General features: G+C 52.6%; 1 protein-coding gene across 1 annotated transcript in view; it reads left to right on the forward strand.

Annotated features, from left to right (window-relative positions):
• CACNA1B (calcium voltage-gated channel subunit alpha1 B) overlaps positions 1 to 19,499 on the forward strand; it is a gene marked incomplete at its 3' end in the record, with an annotated part of 162,821 nt that overhangs the window by 125,318 nt on the left and 18,004 nt on the right. The window contains exons 22-32 of the mRNA XM_064579164.1: positions 1,234 to 1,360; positions 3,765 to 3,894; positions 4,210 to 4,269; positions 5,329 to 5,435; positions 8,185 to 8,281; positions 9,982 to 10,142; positions 12,757 to 12,894; positions 13,682 to 13,883; positions 14,152 to 14,316; positions 14,617 to 14,727; positions 15,145 to 15,228. Of these exons, the coding sequence (XP_064435234.1) occupies positions 1,234 to 1,360; positions 3,765 to 3,894; positions 4,210 to 4,269; positions 5,329 to 5,435; positions 8,185 to 8,281; positions 9,982 to 10,142; positions 12,757 to 12,894; positions 13,682 to 13,883; positions 14,152 to 14,316; positions 14,617 to 14,727; positions 15,145 to 15,228 (1,382 nt within the window). The remainder of the gene's footprint in view (positions 1 to 1,233; positions 1,361 to 3,764; positions 3,895 to 4,209; positions 4,270 to 5,328; positions 5,436 to 8,184; positions 8,282 to 9,981; positions 10,143 to 12,756; positions 12,895 to 13,681; positions 13,884 to 14,151; positions 14,317 to 14,616; positions 14,728 to 15,144; positions 15,229 to 19,499) is intronic.

Raw genomic sequence — 19,499 nt, forward strand, 5'->3', positions numbered from 1 at the left:
AGGAACTTACAACAAACACCTTTGTGAATACAGGTTACAGATTAAATCAATAAATAGAATTTTTTAGGACTTTATTGCCAAACTGCTCTCTGAGAAGATTATATAATGACACCATCAGCAGGGAGCTCCTGCTGTTGCTATGAGCTCTTCCATGTGCACCCAGGGCTTCTTCTCAGGCTAGCTGTCCTCTCTGGGATTGGCGGCCACACAGGCTCTGGGGATAACTACCCTCGTTTCTTCTGCCTTTTAACATCCTCTTTACGTTTATGTTTCTTGTAAGAAGTAAAAATGAGGTACAGTAGTAGGCATTGGCTCCAAGTCACTGGCCTGTGTTCCTGGGCATCCCCGAGGTCTCGGGAACTCTGTTAACCCACAAGAATGGAAACATACTTTGGGATAGTGAAAAATGAAAAGTCACTGTGAGAAAAACACTATGCACAGACACCAGAATCTACTTAACAAGAACAAGAATCTACCTAAGAGAATCTACTTAACAAGACATCTTAACCCTGGGTAGTTTGATTAGTGGGACAGCAAAGGGTGGGGGCTTAGGGTCAGGGGAATGAGCAGTGAGGAGCCGAGCAGGAGCCCATACGAGATGTGGGCTCTGCTGAAGTTCTCCCTGGGTCACCGCCCTGGCTCTGCAGACCTTTGCCAGGGTCCTGAAGGAGAGAATCCCAGGCAGGGTCCACCTGGATTCTCAGGTTCAGAAGAGTGTCCAGGGCCGGCCCCTGCTCCTCCCTGTCCTGCGGTCCCGCGATCCCTGCAGAAGCAGTGGGGCATTGGTGACTTTTCTCAAGGAGGCACTGATCCCTGAACCAGGCGGGGGAGCCTGCTGGCCCTGGTCTCTGGGGCCGGCGGTGGAGGGGGCGGGGGCGGGGGGGCGGCGGGGGGGACTTGGGTGTCAGTAGAACATCTACACCAGCGGCCCCTAGTGGAGGCAGAGGCCCACAGCCAGCCGCACAGGGCCTGGTGCTGCCCCTGCCCTGACCCTTGTGCAGTGAGAGGTGAGGAAGGGCCTCCAGTGCTGGCTCAGTCCTCAGTCGTGATCTGTCCACGATTGGAGGGAGTCTCATGTGAAGCTCTGTTCTTAGCCACACGCCCTTCCCTGGCTGGGTCCCTGAAGGCCGGTGGGGTTGGGGCTGGGACTGTGTCTGTTGTTTGGGTAAGACCTGGATGATGCGGGCTTCACGTGCACCACACCTCTAACTTGGTGGCCCTGTGTCCTTGTAGGTGGTAACGTGGACCTGGAAAGCCAAGCTGAGGGGAAGAAGGAGGTGGAAGCTGATGATGTGATGAGGAGTGGCCCGCGACCCATCGTCCCATACAGCTCCATGTTCTGTTTAAGCCCCACCAACCTGTGAGTCTCCTTCACCTGCCCAGGCCATGTGCCTATCCCATGTCTGTGGCCGTGGTCCATGTGCACGGTAGCAGCGTATGCTAGACGTGACCTGGCAGGCACTGATTCTGTGCACTTTAATGTCCTGATCATCACAGCAATCTGCAAGCACTCCCTACAGATGAGGACACAGAGCCATGGGGAAGGTCCATGGCCTGTCCACAGACACACAGCCAGTCAGCCCTAATGGTAGAGCTGGGGTTTGAACCCACAGTCAGCCCCAGAGCCACTATCCCCCACTGCAGTGACTGTTCCTTGCCTCACACACACACCCAGTTTATGTCCCTCATGTGTCCACCTTCCATCATGCCCACTGTCCACACGTGCATGCATCTGTGTACCACGTTCACTCACATGTCTGCCCATTTTCTCCCCTCTGTTTATCATGAAGTCACCAGCATTTCTCATCCACTCATCAGTCCATCTACTGCATTGGGTCACCTAGTACTTACATACTAACAGCATTTTAGGTGCTGGGAATACAGAGTAAGGAGCAGAACAAACAAGGACCCCTGTCCTTGATAAGCGTCTGGGCAAGTAGGAGAGACAGACAGCAAACCAGACAAATAAGTAAGGGGCCTAAGACATCACATGGTGGGAAGTACTAAGAGGAAGCACAAAGCTGCCGGGGGTGCGAATGTTAGGGTGGGAAGGGCAGGTTGGTTGTCAGTGGGAGGTGAGATTGGTGAGGAAGGGGAGGGAGACCATCCCTGGCAGTGGCAACAGATAGAGCAAAGTGTGTGGATCGAGGCCAGTGTGGTAGAGCAGGGGGGCCAGAGGGCAGCAAGATCCGATGGAGTCAGGCTGTGCCCTGTGTCCCCGTCCCTCCAAGCCTGCAGTCTCTCTACCCAGCCTCCACTCCCTCCCTCTCTTCACGCCTTCACTCAGCACACATTTCCTGGGAGCTTACTCTGCTCCGCTAGGGAGTGTGGCCCTTGCCTGTGAGCACTGACGTGTGAAGGAGGGAGCAGAGAGGTTGTAGGCAGCTGGGGGTCAGTGGGGACACTGTCAGGCCGTACTTCAGCAGAGTCCTTGCACAGAGCTTAGTAGGTGGTCATGGTTTTGAGGAAGAGATGGGCGAGGTCTGATGATGGTGGTCATGTGGGGAGGTTTGGGAGTGAAATGCTTGGGAAGATATTTTGGAGAGAATCTAGGGAACTTGATAAATTAGATGTGGAAGGGGAAGGAGATGTCAGGGATGACACCCAGAGTTTCTGCATGACAGCTGGGGCCCCACTGAGCTGGGGGCAGGCGAGTGCAGACCCTGCAGAGCAGGGGCAGCTAGTGGATGTCTCATGGCCAGGTGGACTCACCTGGCCAGGGGTAGAGCTGAGGGTAGATGCTCAGTCCTGAGATGCAGAAGGAAAGACGCAGAGACGGAGTGTCCTGGAGGAAGGAGGAGAGCTGTGTCTGTACAGAGGAAAGTGTGCCGGGAGCTCACCAGGGGCCTGGGAAGGGTGGCTCTGGTTGGCATGGAGGCCGGAGTATGGCAGTGGTCATGGCGAAGAGGAGAGCATAGCAGTCCCTTCAAGGCAGAGAGAGAGGTGGGTGGGTGTGGCTGGGAGGTGGAAGGTCCCTTCAGACCTAAGAGCCTAAGAGTAGAGCAGTGGTGGTGAGAGAGGTGCGGGTCGCAGAGGTGAGACGCGGGTCTGTCCCCGCGCCGCCTGTGTGCTGGTTCTGTGGCTGCCCCTCCTTGTCACCTGGGACCAGCTTCACCGCCCCCCCGAGGGTTCTTCGCAGACCCCCTGGTCCCTGCTGCTGTCCTGGAGCATTTGTGAGCATCTGAGGGCCTCCTGTTGGTGTATGTCCACACTGTTTTCTGGTGCCCTGTCCACCACTGGGCCCCGGTGTCCGACAGGTGCACGAACAGAACAGAATAGTGTCAGTAATGCTGCCTGGTGCTGCAGGGAGGCAGGTGACACACGCAGTTCTGGGGACTCAGACGGGCTGGGCCAGCACAGACCCAGAGAAGTTTCCTGAGCTCTCCAGAGAGGCCTGCTGTCCACAGGAGTGCTGGCGTTCAGCCTTGTCCTCTCTGAGCAGCCCTCCCGGGACCCCCTCCCCCCCACTTACAGCCTTTGTAAATCTGCAGAGGGCACCGCCGTCCACACACACAGGAGGTGACTGCGTGGGCTGACCCCTGCTGTGGGTTTCTGCAGCCTTCCCACCCCTCTTCCTGGGACACCTGCTCGAGAATCTGAGGCACCATTGGTCACCTGGCCGCTGTCTCCCAACCACAGGGACACTCAGTAGAACTTGGTTCTGGTGTGACGCCTTCCACAGGGAGAGGCCAGGCATGCACTCTGGTGGGGGGTCCAGCCCAGCTCATCGGTGGGCCTCGGGCGATCTGTGCTTTGCCCTGCAGGCTCCGCCGCTTCTGCCATTATATCGTGACCATGCGGTACTTTGAGATGGTCATTCTCGTGGTCATCGCCCTGAGCAGCATTGCCCTGGCTGCCGAGGATCCAGTGCGGACAGACTCGCCCAGGAACAACGTGAGCACGGCCCTCAGGTGGTGGAGGGGCTGGGCCATGCTAGGGTCCTGTCTGCTCCCTCTGGAGGTGTGGGATGTGGGGATGAAGGTCTGCGGGTGCCTCCTGGCCCAGCCCTGAGTTGCAGACGAAGAGTGGGCATGTGCCTGGGGCCAGGGCCGCTGCCGGGGCCCGTGGGGGGCTAGGGCTTGGCCCACAGGCACACTTGCCAAGGGGTTGTCTGTTCAGAGGCCCGGAGGAAAAGCATGATGCTGCTGAAATTGTCCAGGCTCAAGCTGTCGGCCCAGACTTTGACAGTAACCTTCCTGTTGGTTCTAGGCTCTGAAGTACATGGACTACATTTTCACAGGCGTCTTCACCTTTGAGATGGTGATCAAGGTGAGATACGTGGTTGCCCTGGTGGCCCAGTGCTCCACTCATCCTCCCTCATGACTGACACGGGCCGGGACCTGTAGCCTCTGATGAGGGCATGTTGTGGGTGTGCCCTGGGTGTGTGCTCAGTGAGAGAATGCGTGCACACGAGTGTGCTGATGTGTGTTGCGGAGGGCAGAGGCCAGTTTACCAGAGATTCACCACAGTGTTACACCGGCTTTGGGAGAGCACCCCAGTGCCGATCCTGCCTCCGCCATCCTGCTAACCAAGGGTTACAGGCTTCGGGAATGTGCAAGTGTGGGCTCAGCCCACCCTCAGGATTGTCTCGTGATGTCAAGCTGGGGAGAGCGAGGGCCCCAGCACCCAAACATCATGGCGCGTGGGCGCTGAAGACTTTAGTTTCAAAGAGCTGTAGTGCTTCATGTTAGGCTACAGACCATTTCATCGTGGTCGCTCTGTCTCTGAGGACTGACGGGCACTGCTCCTTTATCACTGACAAGTGGCTGTGTGCCATCTTTGACTACAGGGCAGCTTAGGATGTGCCCGTGGCCTGGTGACTTCCGTGTGTGCGCGTGCATCTGTCTGTCACCTCTGCTTCTTCACTTCCTCTTGCAAACTCATGGGAGAGGTTTTTTTTTTTTTTTGGTCATCCCATTTTATAGACATGGAAGCTGAGGCTTGGAGACATTAAGGTGCTTGCCAGAAATCACAGCTTTAGGGATGGCAGAGCCCGGTCCTTGTGAACCCCACCAGCTCTTCCTCCTGCTTCAGAGAGCTGACCCTCTGAGGGTCTGGGCAGGGCGTGAGCCTCCTGGCGTGGTGTATGCTTGCAACCCAGCAAGGGGGGGCGGTTCTCCAGGGGATTTGGGAGCCCAGACAAGATCTCAGCCAGTCGTGACCATGTAGGGATATTTGGCTCAATGGCATTGAGGTTTGAAGGCCCACTGAGGCCCTCAGAGGACGTGATCTGAATGGCATCCTTCCCCCCAACCCCATGAGTCTGGGGCCTGGCCCTGCTTTTCTTTCTGAAATAGTCAGCATCTCATATGTGTTTCTCCCCTGAAGATGATTGATTTGGGACTGCTCCTACACCCTGGGGCCTACTTCCGGGACTTATGGAATATTCTGGACTTCATCGTGGTCAGTGGGGCCCTGGTGGCATTTGCCTTCTCGTAAGTACCATGTCTGCTCTGGGTCTGACTGGGCTGCAGTCCCAGAGCTGTGGTGGGTGTGGGGGTAAGGGAAGGAGGGGGCCCCACTGGCCTCCATGGGCTGTCTACTTGGGGCTGGGCTGTATGGGGTTGAGAGCGTCTCAAGGCCCACTTGTCCCTGCCACGGCTTGTGGTTCTGACACTGGGTGAGCAGGCCTCTGGTTTGTTTGGTGCCTGCCTATTGGGTCTTTCAGAACAACTTACCTGCCCTGATCTCGGCTGCACCGCTTGGTCAGCCAGAGCTGGTGGCTGTCTTCCCCTGTCGGAGTATTAGACCTTTGGTTTCTCTGACTCCCTAGGGGATGAAACTCAGCTCCCTTGTGGCTGGGCCTGGATTGACTCCCTCAGACCCTGCATGGTGGTGGGCATGGGACAGGTGTGGGGGGCTTGGGTGGAGCTACGGAGGAGACCCAGAGATCAGGAAGATCCAAGGGACGTGTCTGCATCTTCTCTGAGCACTTGGGGAGGGCGAGGCCTCCTCACTGACTCTCTTCTCTTTGTCTCTTTGTTGCTGGACTCTCGGTAGGAGCTTCATGGGGTAATGCCTTCCCTCTGCCCCTCACACTGCCCCACATCATAGCCCAGCATGGCCCCTCCTGGGCCGTTCACCAGCACGACTCACCTCCGCTCATCCTCCTCCATTCTCCAGAGTGCATGCTGCCAGGAGCCATGTCCCCAGGCCATGCGTTGCTGCCTCACCTCTGGGGGCTGGGTTGGGGGCTGGGTCTGGGGAGGTGCCCCAAGTGAGTGCTGGGGGCCAGGAATTTGGGCCCTGAGGGCAGTGAGGGCTCTTGGTGGGGGCTGCTGTAACCATGACTGCCAGGATGTTGGTACCTTCCTGAGGTACCTTCCCATGTCTCTTCTCCGGCAAAGAGGCTCTCTTTCTTCTCTCTGTTCTCTGCAACTGCCTCCCTGCAATGCCCAGCATATTCTCTGGGGGTCTTAACCAGTTTTCTTTGTATATAAAGTGTCAGTCAGGGGCTTAAGAGTAAGACAGGGGAAGGGGTGCAGTCCAGCCAGGTGACCTCAGAGCAGGAGAAAGGCACTGAGCTGGCAAGTGAGAAATGAGGCCTCTAGACACAGAACACAGACCACCTTGAGGCCTGTCCCTGCAGAGAGCCCTCCCCTGCAAAACCAAAGCAGTGTCCCTCCCTTCTGCATCCCTCAGGTGTCTGCCTGCCCACCCTGCCCTCTCTTCTCTCTGTACTGGTCTCAACAGGGCTGCTGGAAGAACCTGGTTTGGGGGCAGGTGTCCAGAATGCTGGGGTGATAGAAACACCTGACACGGTGGTCTGGAGGCTGGGTGTTTCAGAGGGAGTTTGATCTGGTTCTGGAATGTAGGCCCTGGCTGGGTCTTGGGGCAGATATAAGGGACTGGGGCTCCCCAGCTCTCCTTAACCCACAGATCCTACCTGGACCTCACAGCTCACTTTCCCTAGAGCTGAGCAGCAGCCCAAAGAAGACCACTGGAGGCCCTGTCCCCTCTCCCCATGCACAGGCTCCTTGGGAACTTGGAGGGAGGTGACCTCTGAGCAGGATGGAATAGGATCCCCAGTCCTGAGTCCTCAGCCACTGCTGAGGGTGGGGTGTGGCCTTGCTTCTAAGAATTGCCTCCTTAGGCAGTCTATGAAGGTCAATCAGGGGACCACCCCTCACCCCCGATATCTGCCCTGGCTTTGGGTTGGTGAGAAGGCCAGCCCCCAGAGTCTGACAACAGCTGGGCCCCTGGCAGCCTGAGGGAGCCACCTGGGTCTGCTCGGGCGTCTTCCTTTGTGAGGGACCCGATCTGGGCCCACTGGTCCTGGATCTCCAAGCTTGCGTCTGGTGCTTAGAATTTTCTTTTCCTGACTCCCTGTCTTACTCCCCCAGTCTGGGTTTTCTTGTCTGCTGCTCTCTTTGTCTCTCTGTGGGCTCTTACCCCTCCCCTCCCCTCCCTCCCTCCCTGTCTGTTTCTTTCTCTTTCCTTTGCTATTTCTTTCTTTCTTCCTCTGTCCACCCCTTGCATTGCATTGTCCCTTATATTACCTCGGTATTCATCTAACTTTTTCTCTTTCTTACTCTGCTTCACTCTTTCCCTTCCTTCATGCCTACCACCCCTCTCCTCCTCTCCCTCTCAGTCAGTGTTACATCATCTGGAGGACTGTAGGAGCAGATGCGCAAGCCCAGGCAGGGAGATCCTGACATGTTCCCCTTACCCTCCCTCTACCAGGACTGAAAAGCAAAGAAGCCAGCCCTCCCAGAAGGCTCTTGCTCGAATGGCTTGTAGGTTTCCAGGTGCTGGCCCTGAGCTAGGTCTGCATTCCTGGGGCCAGCCCCCTTCTCTCCTCTTTATTCCCATTGTTGGTCTCAACATGGTGGCCAGATGACACTGGTTTGGGGTGGGTGTTAGGGGACCACTAGCATAGAAATGGCTGATGTGGTCTGTGAGAATGGGTTCTTCCCACCTGGAAGCCCAGCTTTCCCTGTACACCAGGTGCTCTTGACCTGGTCCTGGCCTTTGTCTGCTCAGATGAGGCCTTTGTCATGCAAAACCCACAGGAGGAGGTGCCGTGGCCTGTGGTGCTTGCAGGGCAGAGGCCTCCCTGTTCCTAGGTATTCCGCCCTGGGGCCTAAGACAAAATGCACAGGGGAGTGCAACCCAGTAGGTTTTGTGGGAACTGGGCATGGGTGTGCATCCTGCCTGTCTGCATGTGTGACTTCTCCCTTCTAGAGGATCCAAAGGGAAAGACATCAATACCATCAAGTCCCTGAGAGTCTTGCGTGTCCTGCGGCCCCTCAAGACCATAAAACGGCTGCCTAAGCTCAAGGTGAGAGCCTGGAGTTGGGGCTCGAGCAATGTGCAGGCTGTGCATGTACATGTGAGTGTAGGCCTGTGTGTGCATGCATGTGTGCTGTGCATGTGTATGTGTGCAGATATGTGTGTGTGCATGTCCGTGCATGTGTGTGGGTGCATGTGTGCGTGAATGTGGATGTGTGCTGTGTCTCTTGAGTGCACATGTGTCCATGTAACTAACCCTGTCTGGCTGCATCTTCCCACGTGGGGTGGGATGAGTAGAGCTGAGGGAGGACCCACGCTTGTTTTCTCAGATCACACATTGTGCAAGTGGGTCCAGCTCCCTCAGTTCCATGACTCTCCCCACAGGGGAGCTTACTCTCCGTAGTGCTCTGGAAGGTTCTTCCTTGACCCAGCAGCACCAACAGCTGTTATACAGGGAAGGAGCTGCTGCCGAGGGGTGCCTGGGCGGTTAAACTTCCAACTCTTGAATTTGGCTCAGGTCATGATCTCACAGTTGTGAGGTTGAGCCCTGCGTCAGGGTCCGTGCTCAGTGGAGTCTGCTTGGGATTCTTTCTCCCCCTCTGCCCTTCCCCTCTCTCTCTCTTAAATTAAATTAAATTAAATTTTAAAAAAGAAAGAAGGGGCTTCTGAGAGACGCAGAGGGTCCTGAAGGAGATGCAGGGAGGGCAGGGGGTCCTGAGAAGTGGTTCCTGGGCTGGGCCTGAGGTTCTGGATGAGGTGTGGCTGAGGTTCTGGATAAAGGAAAGAGTGTGAACCCAAACCCTTGGAGTTGTGCTAAAATATGATAATTTGCTGAGTGTGTTCCTCACTGTGAGGAATGCTTTGGATGCTTAAACTCGTTTAATCCCACAAAATTGTGCAGTAAAGTATTGTGAACAGCATGCAGAAGCAAGCCTTGCAGACACGAAGCAGTGTGGGGATTACAGAAGGCAGTTTGCTTGTGAAGGGGTGGGCTGGGGGTGGCTTGAAGGCAGCCACAGGCCCTCTGTGTCAGGTGGGGACTTGGACCTGGGCTGGCAGGTTAGGGGTGTCAGGGACACTGGGCAAGTGGGCAGAGGCTGCATTTGCTGGGGAAGCTGCTGGTGTCTGAGTGTGCCAGGCAGAGTCTCAGGAGATGGTTGTGGACAGCCAGAGCAGGATGGGGGATCTCCTCAGCTCCGAGAAACAGGGACCAGGGCCAGGGTCAGCAGTCCAGGGTCAGCCAGGGAGTTCAGGGCAAGCTGAGCTTCCAGGTAGGGAAGATCCTGAGAAGAAGCCCAGGTGGTGGTGCTAACAGACGACAGAGTCACCTCTGGCCACACCAAAACCTGCCACAAGTCCCTGTCTTGGAAGGCATCGCTGCCTTCCCACCCCATATTGGTTCCCACTGATGGGCAGGGGCAAAGTGTGACCCACTGGCAGGCCCAGATGCAGGAGCAGAGGGCTGGCCATATCCCCATCCCCACTCCTTTCCCTCCATGTCAGCCCCTCCTGACACTGGTGGACCTGGGCACCAAGTTGTCCTCACTAGTTGGCCTGTCCCGTAAGCGTCCCGTCAGTGTCCAGCCCATCTGCCCATGCCACCCCTTCTAGCACCTCCTGCCCACTCTTCAAGTCCTGGGAGAGGCAGCGGCAGGTGGCTTCCTGTGTTAAGGTTACGGGAAGCAGGTCCCTCTGTGATTATGGGCCTGAGGGCCCTGAGGTTCTGAGCAGAGCCCTCCTCCCCTCCAGGCTGTGTTTGACTGTGTGGTGAACTCGCTGAAGAATGTCCTCAACATCCTGGTCGTCTACATGCTCTTCATGTTCATATTTGCTGTCATTGCGGTGCAGCTCTTCAAAGGGAAGTTTTTCTACTGCACGGATGAGTCTAAGGGGCTGGAGAGGGACTGCCGGTAAGCTGAGGCAGGGCCGGGGTGGGCAGCCCTGTGAGGGCGAGGGCGAGGGGCCTGCGTGGGGTGTACCAGAGAGCTGGGGGTGTGCCTCTGTCCCTAAGGCCACACCAAGGACCTTTGGCTCATTTTCCTCAGCAGAGTCAGGGACCAGCCACTTCTGAGGAAATGTTCTTCCTGCCCATAGACATCGGGGAACACATGGGGGCCACTGGATATTGCTGAAGGGCTCTAGGCTAGGCTCTAGGGTCAAGGGGCTGCCCTTTCTGGACCTGGCCCCACCCCGGAGGAGACAGGAAAGGTGACCTGGGTGGGGGGGAGGGGAACTAGGGGAAATGAAGGTAGGTACTGGTGTGGATGCTGAGCAAGGCAGTGCGGCCAGCCCCTTCTCCACCCACAGGCAATGGTCCCAGTTGCCTCTGTTCATGCAGTGGTCTCTTGTGGGAGTGTGTTACCACATACTCACCCTCTGTGCCTGGTGGACATCAGGGTGTTTCCGGTCGGAAGCTCTCGTGACTTGTCCAGTGCACGTTTACTGGGAGCACACATACGCCGTTCCAGGACGTGTGCAGACCTCGCAGTTGGGTTGCAGGGTTGTGCACTGTGCTTATGTTCGGCTTCTGCAGGTGCTGCCAAATATGTCTGTAAAATCACGCTCTTGCACACGGATGAGAGCTCCAATACTCCACAGCACGGGCAAACTTGTGTTTTCTGTCTGACATTGGGCTGGTGGCATTTCTCTGTGCTGTGATTTGCACCGTGTGGTGACCAGTGGTGTTCTGCACCTCCCCAGGTGATTGACCGCTCAGCTGCCCCTGGGAAGGGTCTGTGCAAGCCTTTGCCTGGTTCCCTGTATGGGTTGTCTTTCTCGTTCTGATTGATTTGTAGGGATTTTGTAAGGTCCAGGATAGTCATCCTTTGTCAGACCTATGGATTGTGGTTGTCTTCTCCTCCTTTGTGGGGTGCTTTCAACTTTTTAAAACATGTCTTTTAAAAAACAAAGTCTTGATTGTAGTATAGTCCAATTTATCTCTGCTATATTTAGTACTCTTTGTGTCCTGTTCAGAAAACCTATCTGAAGGTCAGGGAGAAGTCCTCTTATGTTTTCCTCTAAAAGTTTTATTTTTACCTTTCACATTTAGATCTGGGATCTATCTGCGGTTGATTTTTGTGTGTTAGGTGAGGTATGGATAAAGATAAATTTTCTGTAGATGGATATCCAGTTGACCCAGCACCATTTATTTGAAAAGACCCATCCTTTCCCCCATTTAGTGGTAGCCTTTGTTTTCACTAAGATATAATTCATGTGATTCATCCATTGAAAGTGTACAATTCAGTGATTTTTTAATACATTCACAGATATGTGCAATCATCACCACAGTCAATTTTGGAACATTTTCATAAGTTAAAAAACATAAAAAACTGCATATCCTTTATTACCCACTAGCTCCCCATCTCTAGCCCTGAGCACCCATGAATCTATTTTTTTGTCTTTATAGATTTCCCTGTTCATATAAAGGGAATCGTAAATATGTGGTCTTTTGTGTCTAACTTCTTTCATTCGCCTTCGTGTTTTTGAGGTCACCGTGCGGTAGCGTGTGTCAGAGCATCATTCCCTTTCATGGTTGGATGTTCTTCCCTGCTGTAGATGTGGCAGTTTCTTTATTCACCCATCTGTTGATGGCCATCTGGGTTGTTTCCATTTTTGGCTGTTAGAACTGATGCTGCTGTGAACATGCATGTGAAGTATTTGTGTGGACAGATGTCTTCATTTCTCTGGAGTGTACACCTAGCCCTGGAATTGATGGGTCCTGTGGTGATTCTGTTTACCAGTGTCAGGGACTGCCAGACTTTTCCAACATGGCTGATCCATTTTATAGTCCCACCAGCAGTGTGGGAGAGTTCTGATTTCTCCACATCCTTGCCAGTACTTGTTATTTTCCTTTTTAAAAATTAATTATAGCCATCCTAGTGGGTATAAAGTGATATCTCATTGTGGTTTTCATTTGCATTTCTTGGATGACTCATGATGTTGAGCATCTTTTCATGTACTTATTGGCCATTTGTACATCTTCTTTGGAGAAATGCCTATTCAGATGTTTTATCCATTTTTATTAATCGGGGTGTTTGTCTTTTTTATAATTGATTATAATAGTTCTTTATATATTCTAGATTCAACTCTTATCAGAGAGACGATTTTCCAATATTTGGTCCCATTCTGTGTGTTGATGATGTCTCTGAAGCACAAAGCTTTACATTTTGATGACGTCGAATTGACCTACTTTTTTCTTTTGCTGCTCATGATTTTGGTGTCGTATCTAACAATCCTTTCCCTAATTCCAGGCCTCCTGTGTCTTCTTCTAACAGCTTTCTAGTGTTAGCTTGTACCTTTAGGTCTTTGGTCCATTTTGAGTTGAGTTTTGTACATGGCATGAGGTAGGGTCCGGCTTCCTTCTTTTGCAAGTGGACGCCCAGTTGTCCCACTCTGTCTGTTGAGAAGACTGTTCTTCCTTCATTGGATGGACAGCCCTTTCAAAAATCAGTTGACCATAGACAAATCAGCGTGTTTGGACCCTTTGTCTCTAACCTCTGACCTCATCTATGTTCTCATCCCCAGGGGCCAGTATTTGGATTATGAGAAGGAGGAGGTGGAAGCTCAGCCCCGGCAGTGGAAGAAATACGACTTTCACTACGACAATGTGCTCTGGGCTCTGCTGACGCTGTTCACAGTGTCCACAGGAGAAGGGTGGCCCATGTGAGTGCTCACTGGCTCATTGTGGCAGATCACGCTAGAGCAGAGGGGCAGCTTGGGCAGGGAGTCTCAAACTCTGCATCCGTTTGTGTTCTAGTCATCCAGCAAATACACCATAGGCTCTTGCACCCACCAGGTAAGACATGGCTCTGCCTTCCAGGAGCGGGCAACCTGGAAAGAGGATGAGATTAAGACAAAGTACACAGCATAGTGATCTCCTGAAAATCGTTTTTGAGTGGCTGAAGGCCAGAGGGAGGATGGGGCTATTTGGTATCTCCCTGTGCTACCCTTCTGGCCTCAGTTAAGGATAGACAGAGGGATGTATTTGTTCAGTGCCACACTGGATGACTGGGGACTTCCTTTGGGGCTGGGAGGACCACTGCTCAGAAGGTAGGATCAATGCTGTGCCAGGAGCCCAGGGTTTTCTAAAGGCAGGTGAAGCTGGGTATGAGCTGGTGAACTGGGCATGAGCAGGTGTGAGCTAGGATTAAGCAGGGCAGGGCAGAACTCCTGGGCCTCCACCTGTCCTGGGGTTAGGACCTCCGGCCCCTGGAGACCTCCCCTTGATGGCCCTCCAACAGCCCTGAGTACAAGCCCTATCGGGAAGGTAGTCTACCTCAGGAGACTGCGGTCCTAGGGAGCGGGCTGAGGCCTGCAGTGTTGAGCATCCCCTTCCTCTTGCCATCTCTGGGCTCAGGTACGGAAGCCACACCTGTGATACAGGTCTTGACTTTCCCATGGCTCTGTCCTCAGGGGCCCCCCTGACACTTGGTGTTTGCCCTTGGTGTAGGGTCCTGAAACACTCTGTGGACGCCACCTATGAGGAGCAAGGCCCAAGCCCCGGGTACCGCATGGAGCTGTCCATCTTCTACGTGGTCTACTTTGTGGTCTTCCCCTTCTTTTTCGTCAACATCTTTGTGGCCTTGATCATCATCACCTTCCAGGAGCAGGGGGACAAGGTGATGTCTGAATGCAGCCTGGAGAAGAACGAGGTGGGTGGCTCCCTCTTCTGCCCCATGTGCACGTGTGCACTGGATGCTCTGCTGGGCTCCCCTGATGGTCAGTGTGGGCAGAACCACTGGACTTCCCTTCTGCATGGTACTCGCTCACCACCGCATAGCTGGTGGCCAGCACAGGGGCAGGGAGAGGCTGAGTGTGGCTGGTCAGGGCTGCCTGTGAGGATGGAAGAGACGGGTGTGGGGTGCAGTGTGGGTTCCCCCCGCCCCCACCATGTTCTCAGTGCTCCTTTTCCCCGGGCAGAGGGCTTGCATCGACTTCGCCATTAGTGCCAAGCCCCTGACGCGGTACATGCCCCAGGACAAGCAGTCGTTCCAGTACAAGACATGGACTTTTGTGGTCTCGCCTCCCTTCGAGTACTTCATCATGGCCATGATCGCCCTCAACACAGTGGTGCTAATGATGAAGGTATGTTGGCCCAGCACGGGGGACAGTGGGTGCCCGCTGGGGTGTGAGAGAGATGGAGAGAGAGAGCCATAGCTGCAGCTGATCACGTCCTGGTCAGCATGGGATGCCTATAGAAGCCCAGTGCCCTGGGTTCTCTGTGGGCTGAGATGGTGAGAGTGTCCTGGGAGAAAACGGGGGGAGCAGGGATGGGTATCCCTACCCTGGGCAGGCGTGCAGTTCTCTGTGCTCTGGCAGGAGGTCAAGGCTGGGGTGTCTTGGGGCAGCCGAACCTGTAGCCAATGGCACTTATTCCCCGTGCAGTTCTATGACGCACCGTATGAATATGAGCTAATGTTGAAATGCCTGAACATTGTGTTCACATCCATGTTCTCCATGGAATGCGTGCTGAAGATCATCGCTTTTGGGGTGCTGGTAGGTGCCTTGGCTCCCTCTTGGCCTTTTGGCGGTCTGCATTCTGGCTCCTCTCTGTAGGGGGGATCTTCAGGGACTTGTGGCTTAGAGGTGGGAATTCCCCAAGCCCCCAGAGCAAATGTGACATTGTGGTGGCCCTGAGGAAGGGGGGCTGCTCCAATACCCTGAGCTGCCTGAGCTCTGCCCCTAGCCCAGCTCCTGGAGACAGGCGGGGCCAGGCTCCTCTTCTTTGGACACACAGCTCTCAGTTCTGCACCTGCCCAGACCCACAGGTGTTTGCTTACCCAGCTCTGGTGTCCCGCCTTGGTGGCCCATCTGTCCCTTTGCTCCTTTCTTGATTAGGGGTACTTCCTGCAACTCCTTGCCTGGCAGAATGCTTACCAGCCTCTAGCAGTAACTGCTCTTTTTTCTCTCCAGAACTATTTCAGAGATGCCTGGAATGTCTTTGACTTTGTCACTGTGTTGGGAAGTATTACTGATATTTTAGTAACAGAGATTGCGGTAAGTAGCATTTCCTCTCCTTCCTGCAGGGCCCCAGAATGGTTTCCTTCTGGGCAGTGCTCCTCAGTGCGCCTCCAGGTCCTGAGTGTTAGCCCCTTCTCTCTTGCCAGAGTTCCCCAGGAGCCCCTGGAAAGAAGGAGGCTCCTCTCCAGAGGTGGAGTTGGGGATTGGGTATTGTCTTGGGAAATACTTTTTCTTGGATAAGAAAGTGGTTTCCAAAAGGTCTTCTAGTCTGGTGGTCTGAGAGTCACCTAGGAGCTTCATTGTAACAGCTGACCAGGAAGACAACAATCTTTTAAATCTGTGTGTGTCTAACAAATCTAACAGCTTGGCACCAAAGTACATGAACTAAAACCAACAAGAATTTAGAATATTTTAGAATATTAGGTTTGTTTTACGTGTGTGTGTGTGTGTGTGTGTGTAAATAAAATGAGATACTCATTCATATCAAACGTACACAGATTATATATAAAAACTGACCAAGTGCTAAAATATGAAATTGTCTTGACAAATTTCAAGGAATCTGAATCATAAGGCAATGTTCTTTGAGTACAATGCATTATATCAGAATTAAATGGCAAAAAATCTCATCTCAGTCTTAAGTTGAATTTTCTAGGAGCAGACACTAAGGTGGGGTTCTTGTACAAGTCATTTCTTAGGAAGCACTCCCAGGCAAAACCATGAGAGAGAGGTTTGGGGAAGTGGATGGGTAAGAGAAGGAGGATCAGAAATGTATCTGGAGCCAAGTGTTGGGGTGCATTTGGGTCATCCCTGATGGGGGCTTGGAGACAGGGTGGTCACACCTCAGAGTTGCAGAGCTTATGCCTCTGTACTGATTAGTGCACAACTAAGGGCTGCACCTGGGGGTTTGAATTGTCAGATACCTCCAGCCCTTCTGAGTGCACCCCACGTGCAGGCAAAGCAGGCTCTGGCCACCACTGGGGAGGAAGGAATATCAGGCTCCTTGGTAACAGGACTGCACTGGAGTGCACGAGTGTCTGCTGTTACCCTGGCCCCACCCAGCTCTGCCCACATCTCACACTGGGTTCACTTCTCTCATTCTTCAGGAGGGTGCTGGTCACGATGTGTGGGAGAAGAGGGTTGGTAACCAGTCAGAGCTAGTCTGAGTTAAGTTGATGTTCATTAACTTATTCTTCCTAACCCATTTTGGGGTCCCCTGACTGGTGGCCAGCCTTCTGCCGCTCTAGTTGCTGGGCGGGATGAGGCAGCCCGCACTGTCACCCTGTGAAGCCCAAGCCCCTGCTTGTCACACCCTTGTGTGGTTCTGGCTGCCATAGTAGTCCAGTCGTAATTAAGACTGGTCACAGAGCACTAGAAAGGCTCTAGTGAACCCCCTGATTTCCAGATAGACTTCTTCCTACCCTATGTAATGGTAGCTCTGCCCTTCTCCATACCCAGTATCCAGTACCCTGGCCAGCCTGGAAACTCTGCTCTGCTTGCTGGTCTTACGGCATGAGGAACACAAGTGACAGGGGCCCACCATGACTTTGGTGTTCCACAGTGGAAGCCTTCCCTACCCCTTGAGCCAGGACCTCTAGATTTGCCAAACCTAAACTTATGGAGATGATGAGAAGAGAGTCTGACCTGGCTTGCTGGAGGATAGTGAGAGGGGCCACCCCTACTTCCACCCCTTGCTTTCTGGATCTGTGCAACAGTTGGACACCCAGTACCATCTCTCGTCTGTCAGTTCATCTTGAAGGACAATATCCCAACCCTGTGAGGTACATCACCAAGCCAGCATTTAATCCGTGCCTTTAGGAGGCTTTTTCAGTGTTTTATGAGGTTTCCACCTCCTGAATGATGTTGAATATTATATGCCAGTGGATCCAGAGTCACCTGCTTCTTTGTACCTGCTTCTGCTTGCTCAGTTTGGAGTTGATGTTATGTGGAATCCAATATGGGTAAATCTCTGATACTGGTGCAGGCCAAGGTATTCCATGGGCAAAGACAAACCCACACCCAGAGTATGAGTGATCCCAGTAGAGACAAATCACTACCATTTCCAGGTGAAAGGATTCTCATGTAAGCAAATTACCACCAAGTGGCTGGTTGACAGCCTAAAGCATGGTGCATTGTAGAGGCCTCGTTGACTTGTGCTCATAGTGGGCTAGGTGTTTAGTAGTGGTCATGGCTGGATCAGCCCACCTGTTGGGCTCAGGCATAGCCTTCATCTCAGCCATCATGGTCACTCCATTCATGGATCTACTATGTGAACACTTGGGCTGGTGAGGATAGAGGCTGGCTGTCGTCTGTTGGGTAAACCATCTCAAGGCCTGGTTTTTAGTGCCCCTACAGCTGTGGATGCTCTGTGGTGGACACTGATGTGTAATACAAGGACCTGCATGTCGCATCCATTCCCTAGGCCCATCTGGATGCCTTTCCCCAACCTTTGTTCCTTCCGGAGCCCTGGCCAAGCTTTAGCTCTTGCCTAAGGTTCTATAATCCATACCACAGGCAACTTCTTTCTCCATCCGTGCCATGGCTGACCGGGTTCACCACCTAGAACTCTGCCTCACCACTGTCTTTCAGCTCGTCTCTGTGAGGTGTTCTGGTGGCACCAATGTATTGAGCCAACCGCTTCATGTAACAGGCTTGAGTTTTTCCTCCTGGCTTTAGTGATCATCCCATGATATGTTGGGGTAGGAGTGAGGTAAGGAAGACAGGTGCAGCAAAGGTGCAAGGCCTGGGGCACTGGGCCACCTGTCATGAGTCTGTGCCCTCTAGATGTGCTTGGGTTTGGCCCTGGATGTAGCACTTCCATCATAACACTGGATTGTTGGCAGGCCTGCAACACACACTCATAAAGAGAAGCATTGGTGCCATAGACACAGTTGTCTCCTGGTCAGACCCGGGGTCCACCAGGGCCCAGCAGCCAGGAGTGGCCCCTCTCATTGGTGATGTCTTAGATGACATGCCCTTGCTCCAGAATCCTAGGTGTTTGCACTGACTTTTCTATGCCGGCTTTCCAGGGACTCCACACAGTGTCTTTATCTCCCACAGATACCCCAGCACTGTGGAATCTGTTGCATCTTATGGCCCACGTTATAGGGCTCCTGGTACTGTAGCATGGATCTACTAGAGAGCCCTCTCCTGCTCTGAATCCTCTCAAACCTAGCAGCTTTGTGTCATCTGATAAATGGGTCACAGCAGTATTTCTTCAGTGGTGTATGCCATCTCCAAAACTCAAGGAAGCCTACCAGGAGTAGGAAGTGTGAGGTGTGATAACTAATTGGTCTTGCCTCATACCACTGGTTGTAGTAGTCTTATGCATTAGGTTTCTACCTAAAATATGAGGAAAGAACATTCTAATCCTAAATAAATTCTTCCAGTGAATAGAAAAAGAGTGTACATTCCCTAACTATTTATATGAGACTAGTACAATCTGTACCCCAAAATTATTTAAAAGATAGAGTATAATAAAGGAAGTCATATTCCATGCTCACTCATTAACGTAGATGTAAAATGCATCAGAAAGTCTAATTTACATTAACAGATCAAAGAACACTATTAATGTGATCCTGTCATGGGTGCAGAGAAGACATTCAATAAAACTAAAATTGTATTCATGATAGAAATTATTAGCAATCTAGGAATTATTGACTTGATGAAGAGAATTTACCAAAAATCCTGTGCTAACATCATATAATGGCGAAATTTGGAAAGAATTCCCTTTAAAATTAGAAAAGGACAATACCTATAAGCACATTGAACTTCAGGGCCTGGTCGGTTCAATAAATTGAATGTCAGCTCCATGAAGACAGAGGTTTTTGTCCGGTTCACTGCCATATTCCAGTGCTTGGAATAATGCCTGACACTTCAGGTATTCAGTAGACACTTGTTGAATGAATAAGACAAGAAAAATAAAACACCTAAGTATTAGAACAGAAGTAGGCAAAGCTGCCGTTATTCATAGATAACATTATTATCTGTAGATGAAATCTGGAATAATCTCAAGCTGCTAAGAGTGTTTAGCACAGTTGCTGAGTGGAGTACCTGAGTGAGTAGTTGACTGCATGTCATAACAGCAGCAGCAGTCCTGGCTGTAACCCTAATAACATCCACACATGGGATCTTTATGTGGAGAAGTGCTAAACCTCAGGGAAAGATAGTAAAGGAGCCTTAAATAGATGGTGCCAGATAGCACGTAAAAACAGTAAGCAGGGTCAATTTCAGAGATGGTTTTGCCCAAATTGATCTGTAGGTTCAATGTAATTTCAGTAAGTGAATTTGGTTTTGTGTTGTCTGTTATG

Source organism: Mirounga angustirostris, unplaced genomic scaffold (assembly GCF_029215605.1).
Source record: "Mirounga angustirostris isolate CCGP_5_RB_7025 unplaced genomic scaffold, mMirAng1.0.hap1 SCAF_15, whole genome shotgun sequence".
In the NCBI taxonomy this organism is placed as follows: domain Eukaryota; kingdom Metazoa; phylum Chordata; class Mammalia; order Carnivora; family Phocidae; genus Mirounga; species Mirounga angustirostris.